At 33.5% G+C, this 6,809-nt stretch overlaps 3 protein-coding genes across 3 annotated transcripts; all 3 read left to right on the top strand.

The window, feature by feature from the left end:
• Window positions 1-1,961: 1,961 nt before the first annotated feature.
• LOC106319123 lies at window positions 1,962-2,440 on the top strand. Its single transcript, XM_013757363.1, has one exon. The coding sequence runs from the start codon at window positions 2,187-2,189 to the stop codon at window positions 2,310-2,312; it is 126 nt and encodes a 41-aa protein (XP_013612817.1). The 5' UTR covers window positions 1,962-2,186; the 3' UTR covers window positions 2,313-2,440.
• On the top strand, window positions 2,333-3,122 carry LOC106319122 (ocs element-binding factor 1-like). The gene has a single exon (XM_013757362.1). The coding sequence runs from the start codon at window positions 2,465-2,467 to the stop codon at window positions 2,969-2,971; it is 507 nt and encodes a 168-aa protein (XP_013612816.1). The 5' UTR covers window positions 2,333-2,464; the 3' UTR covers window positions 2,972-3,122.
• Window positions 3,123-5,757: 2,635 nt separating this feature from the next.
• LOC106314251 (glutathione S-transferase T3-like) lies at window positions 5,758-6,375 on the top strand. The gene has a single exon (XM_013752160.1). It carries the CDS (start codon window positions 5,758-5,760, stop codon window positions 6,373-6,375), a length of 618 nt encoding a protein of 205 aa, XP_013607614.1.
• The last annotated feature ends 434 nt before the right edge of the window (window positions 6,376-6,809 follow it).

The raw sequence follows: 6,809 nt of genomic DNA on the forward strand, positions 1-6,809 counted from the left end.
TTATTTTTTTTTTGGCCTGAGATTTAAAAAATGTTTAAGATTATTAAAAATATACATACTTAGGTTAAGATCCGCGTCTTGTGCATAATAAATATTTTGTGAAGAAAATTACTTTTTACCTAGAAGTATTATTAAAATTATAAACTAAAAACTACTCAACCAATTACAAAATATAACTATTAAATTTGATTGGCTACACAGTTTTTGATAAACTTAAAGTTACCTAGAAAGATGAGAACATCTTATATACTAAAACATTAAAAATATTCTAAACATCTTACATTTTAGAACAAAATGAGTACTTATTTTATGTTTTTCTGCATATTATGAAGTAATTAAATAATAATTATATATTAAATAACTTAACAATCAATTACTATTATGTAATAAATTGGCGTGCCGTATAAATCAAACTACCGCTCTTTTTTATTCGCAATCATTTTAGGGTAAATAAATCAAAACAATCAATATTATTTATCGTATATGATATATAATTAAATTTAAATGATATTAACATAGATATATAGTATACTTTTAATATGAATATTTATTAAATGAGGGTTCTACTCGTATGATTTTATGATTATTTGCATATTTGTGTAACAAAATTTTACACAAACGATTTTTTTTTAATGTGGAATGTTTAGTGGTTTCAATAATCTATAATCATTTATAAAAAACAATGAAAATTTCAAAATTAAAATCTTAACTTTTCAATATATGTTCAACGCAGATATCAAAATATAAGTATGTTTTTTTCATATGATATATAGTTTAATTTAAACAATATGAAATATATGTATATATATATATTAACATAAACACCTATTAAAATAAAATTATTTATTCATATGATTTTATAATCATTGTATCTTATTATAGAAAAAAAATTAAACATTGATCACAAATGTTTATGTGAGACTTTTAACAGTTTTAGTAATTTATACTCGTTTTGAAAAAATTAAAATACAATATATACAAAAGAATCTAAATTTTTATTATATGATTAATGTAATTGTGTAATTATTTTAATAATAAATAATTTAAAAAAATGATAAAAAATATACAAATTGTTAGCAAATCTTTATTATTTAAAATCATTAATTGTCATATATATCTTAATCACATTAGGTAATTCTGTAAGTTATAAATAAGGAAAAAATATATAATAATTTCAATTTGATAAATGAACTGTCCATAATGGATATGCTATATAATATAACAAGCCCTAACAATTTAATTTTGGAGTAACAAAATTCTTAATTGATTTTCGAACCGGTCATGTAAGCAAAACTAACATAAATTACATGTTATAACTTTTAAAATGTTTTTTTATTAATAATATTAATATATAGGGGATAGTTGTAAAGAGTTTCGCTAATTTTCTAATATGGATGCAATTTTCAAGACATTGACTGTTTTACTACCTCCGTTCCCGAAAGTAAGATGTTTTAGATTTTTTTCTTGTTCCGCAAAGATATATTTTCTATATTGTTAAGGTACTTTTTTATAATTTTAAGGAACATTAATTGAGAATATTTGAATTGATTAAATTTTATTGGTGGAAAGTTATTGGAAAGTATATAAGAAAGTAAAAAATAAATTAAATTATAAACATTTATTAAATTTTTAATAAATGTGCATACTCTAAAAAATTTTACTTTGAGGAACAGAGGAGTATCATTTAATCTTGATTTTTGGTCAACATTTACCTATGTAGCATTAATCACACCATTAATTACATCACTCAAAATCTACACTTACCATTAATAAATTTTATATTTCCAAAATAGGTTTACAAAAAAAAAGTACAACCACCTACCGATATTGTAATTAAAATAAATAAAATCATTTAAATTTGTACAAAATGATAAAACAATGGGCGGTCTTCCAGAACCACCATCCATTATTTCATATAGAAAAATAAATAATCAAGTGGATGCATGGAACTTGGCTTCTATATAATCCACATCAAACCCTTCATCAAAAACCTCTTTCCCCTTCACACATCTTCTCCTCCTTATCTCCAAATTCTTTACGTGTTTTTCTGTTTTTGTTCTTATATTTAGAAATCTCCTCTGTTTTCTTCTTCACAACATATCAAACAAACAAAACTCCTTTTCCTCTGTTTCTTCCCGACAACATATCAAACACAAAAACTCAGACCCTTTGATGATCGGACACTGATGACTCCCGTTCTCTGCGAAATCTTGCTCTCTGGGCTCACGGTTAAATCTGCTCTCTGCCGTAGAACCCATCTCGTTCAATCTTTCTCCGTCGTCTTCCTCTACTGGTTTTACAACGTTTCATGAATTGTTGAAAACTCCCAAAGCTAATCCTTAATTACAAAATATATATTCATTGCTTTTCAGACAAATCTAAGAAACCATCAAAAACAAATCTGTCCTTTTTTTTTAGTTCTTGTAATAATTTTCTTTGTTAAACCCTTTTCGGCGGAATAAAAATGGCGTCATCTAGCAGCATATACCGGAGCTCTAGCTCTTCCGACGGCGGAAACCCATCTGGCTCCGTCGTCGCCGTCGACGACCGAAAGCGTAAGAGAATGCTATCGAACCGTGAATCTGCACGTAGATCAAGGATGCGTAAACAGAAACACGTCGACGATCTAACGGCTCAGATCAATCAGCTTTCGAACGACAACCGTCAGATCTTGACGAGTCTCACCGTCACTACTCAGCTTTACACGAAGATCCAAGCGGAGAACTCCATCTTGACCGCTCAGATGACGGAGCTGAGCACCAGACTCGAGTCGTTGAACGAGATCGTCGATCTCGTGACGACCACCAACGGTGGTGTCGATCAGATCGACGGCTGTGGATTCGATGATCGTACGGTTGGGATTAATTGCGACGGTTATTACGATGATATGATGAGCGGCGTTAATCCTTGGGGTGGTTCGGTTTACTCTAACCAACCCATCATGGCTAATGATATGATGAATATGTATTAAATTAAAATTAATTATAAAAGCTAGTACTATTGCCCCCTTTTTGTTTCATTTTTTAAGTTTAGCTTTTGTGTTTGGGTTGTTGTGGAGATGTAATTATCGTATGCATCTTGATTGGTTGGAAGGATAAATAAACTTATATATTGGGGGCATATATATAAGCTATCCTTTGTCATGTATTGGTGTGTGCTTTTTTGTTTAATTAATAATATAAATTATAAATTTTATAATTGATATGATTATGTTATCATCATTTGTCCCCATTCCCCCCTGGTATACCTAGTTTTTTTTTGTATTGGAGTATTGTAGTGAATCCTTTTTAATCAACATGAATATCATTAAAACAATTATTAGTGTGATTTAAAATTAAACAGCGATATTTAATGATAGTTATATAAAATAATATAGTTTTCTTAGAATGTTTCATGGAAAACATTTTTTGATTGGTAACCAAATTCATATTTTGGAGAGTTTCTTATTTGATTATTTAGTTTAATATTATCCCTCAGCTTTATGTTTTATGTCATTTTAATTAAGCAGGAAAATTTATAGATTTTTTTTTCATTTTAAATACATATATGAAATCTTTGGTAATACAAAAGGGCAGACATTCAATCAATTATCAAAGAAATTTGAAAATTCAGTGGCAGTATTAACGTTTACTGCACATACTCAACATTTATTAAACATGGTATCATGAAGATTTATATGTGGCTATGAAGATACTTAACGTCAATATCTTGTAGTTGCTTTTGCATTCGTCTTCTCAAAATATCATTTGTATACTTGGATCGCTGTGAGCGAACGAGGCAAAGGTTTTATCTTTCACCTTTTTTTCTTTTTAATACCATTTATTATAAATTTGTTGGTTTTGTGTCGCTACGATTTGAGTGTTAACTTTATGTTGGCGAGAAAAAAAATATTATGTTGTCACAGAAAAAAAAATTATATAAATATGAAACGGAACACAAACATCAACAAAAAATAAATTATCCCACTATCGGATGTCCTATTCTTCCCATATATGTGAACGGAACCTACACACTTGTTCAAAATCATTTCGCTATTTGGCTGTTTCTTCCGATTTGTTTAATTTAAAACAAATATAATCGAAAAATACGATCTCATCTCTAACGATCAGCTATTATTGATTTGTAAATGACATGATACAATTATTAGGTATGACTATTTATAAATATGTGTGCATGTGTTTTTAAAGATCTATAAAACGTATTTTCTTTTCTAAAGATCTATAAAATGACCATAGATATGGCTGTCCAGTTAACTTGATTTAACCGCATGCATTAGTGTTGTTGTGCTCTTGAATTTGATCCATTGTAAGAAGAGTGTTTTACGCCTTTAAAAGTATTAGCAAAGTCTGATTGTGGGCCAAGAGAAAATTAAAGTCCATAGCCCGAACTCTCCTGAAATTGTTTTAAAAAAATTCTATAAAACGTATATTGTAGCTTACATGTGAGTGCATGTATAAATTTACAGAAGAAATTAAAGCAAACAAAAGTTGAGTTACGATTCTGGCCTTTTGAGTGGCGGTTGTCTTTACGCGCTTATCTCTCTTCATTTCTCCTTCGTTTCACTTTGAGGCAGGCCGGCTCAGTAAATTTTTTTGCCTAAAGCAAAATAAAAAATTGGCGCCCCAGTGTAATCGAACTGAAATTACTGATATATTTTGCCGCATAAAGCACTAGATTTGTCAGCTTTAGAGCATCTTTAACGGGATAGCTTAGACCATGCGCATCGGGGTATTTAGTGAGGTTCACGGGCTCGAGTTCTAAGGTCCGGGTGATTAAAATGAAATATAAAATGGGTCTGTTTCGATGAAGCGGGCCTTGCACTTGATCCGGTATCAAGCGGTTTTAGCCACATGTCAGTTGTTTAATTGATGAAAGATTCCGCGTAGAGGGGGAGGAAAGAAGGGTTTCCCCGTGTCTCTCCTCATTTTCTCTTCTCGAAAAAAAGCTAGGGTTTGTGTGTGAGAGGCGATTTTACGAGCGACGCCGAGTCTCTGAGTTGTTTGTGTGTGAATCGACGACGGACTGTCTTCTCGACGACCTGAGGTTAGTATCGAGTAGATTGACGGTTTAATTTGGTCGATTTTGCTCGAAATCGTTTTCGCAGATTTCAAATCAATTTTGGGGTTTTCGAGTTTGGGATGAAAATCGATAGAGGGTTTTCGATTAATTGATGTAAATCGGCATGCTCGTTTCATTTAGGGTTAGTTTCTGTGAGATTTCAAATCGATAGAGGGGTTTGGAGTTAGGGTTCTAAATTGATTCGGTTTTTCGTTTGATAGTTCTAAATTTATTATATTGTTTGGATTTTAATGTTCAAATTCATTCGATTTGTTTTATAGATGGATCCCACAGAAGAGAGAAGTCATTCAAAGAAGCAAAAGGACTACGTCAACATGCTATCATACACTTGCGATTCTGAATACGGCATTCCGAGAAGGTGTACCTGTGGTGGGAGAATCATAGACGAAGTTCGAGTGAAACAGGAGTACGATACTCAATCCGGGAAGCGGTTCTTCACCTGTGCCAACCACGAGGTAAGACACTGATGACCATTTCGATTCATTTATGTTTTTAGAAAATGGTTTTCTGATATTTTTTTGTTTATAAACAAGGCTGATGGGTTTCACTACCGTCAGCCTTGGGTGATTGGTGTCCAGGAGCAGATCGAAAGCTTGACTAAGCGTCTGGAGGAGGCTGAGCAGCTGTTGAATTAAACCTCTAAACACCAAACCAAAATCACACAAACCTCTAAACACAATGGATCCTTCTTCCCGTAACTCTCACGGGTTTGTTAACTTGTTAGCTTCGCAGAGCAGTCCACCAATAGACATAGACTCTGCTGAAGCACATGTTACCTCTCCCGGGTTAGTTAAACCAGCGAAAAGGAGAAAGTGGTCAACCAAAGAAGACATTGTGCTGATCAGTGCTTGGTTGAACACCAGCAAGGATCCCATAGTGAGCAATGAACAGAAGCTAGGATCGTTTTGGAAGAGGATAGAAGAGTATTTCAATTCAACTCCTCACCTCGTTGGCTCCCTTCCAAGAGAGTGGAGTCAATGTAAGCAGAGGTGGGGAAGGGTGAATGCGGAGGTCTGCAAGTTTGTGGGATGCCATGAAAGCGCGTTGAAGGAGCAGACGAGTGGGCAAACAGAGAATGATGTCATGAAGCTTGCTCATGACATCTTCTTCAATGACTATAATGTCAAGTTCTGTCTTGAACATTGCTGGAGGGAACTTAGGTTCGATCAGAAATGGAGATCACACTGTCAGCCGAAGGAGAAAAGGAAGGAAAGTGGTCCGGAGGTGGTGAGTGCTGAGGAAGAGGTTAGGCCTCCGGGTGTCAAGGCCAGCAAAGCTGCCAAATGGATGTGGTGAGTGCTGAGGAAGAGGTTAGGCCTCCGGGTGTCAAGGCCAGCAAAGCTGCCAAACGCAAGAAGCCGAACGAGGCAGCTTATGAACAGATACAGAGCATCCTAGCTCAGAAAAACACCCTTTCCAATAAAAAAATCCTAGATCGTCTCTTAGCCAAAAACATTGAAACACTATCTGATCATGAAGTGGCGCTTAAGAATAAGCTTATCTCTGAAATGCTTTGATTTGGTTAGTGTAATAGGTTATTTTGCTTTGATTGTGTTAGTGTAATAGCTGCTTAAGAATAAGCTTATCTCTTGTTTTGCTTACTCATTGTGTTCTATTTTGTTTTGCAGGTCACGGGTTGGAAGGCCAGGGTGTTGCAGGTCACGGGTTGGAAGGTTGCGGGGTGTTGCAGGTGAAGGATTTTGTTTGTTTCTATATGTTATTTGTGGATA

The sequence above is a fragment of the Brassica oleracea genome, chromosome C9 (genome assembly GCF_000695525.1).
Source record: "Brassica oleracea var. oleracea cultivar TO1000 chromosome C9, BOL, whole genome shotgun sequence".
NCBI lineage: Eukaryota > Viridiplantae > Streptophyta > Magnoliopsida > Brassicales > Brassicaceae > Brassica > Brassica oleracea.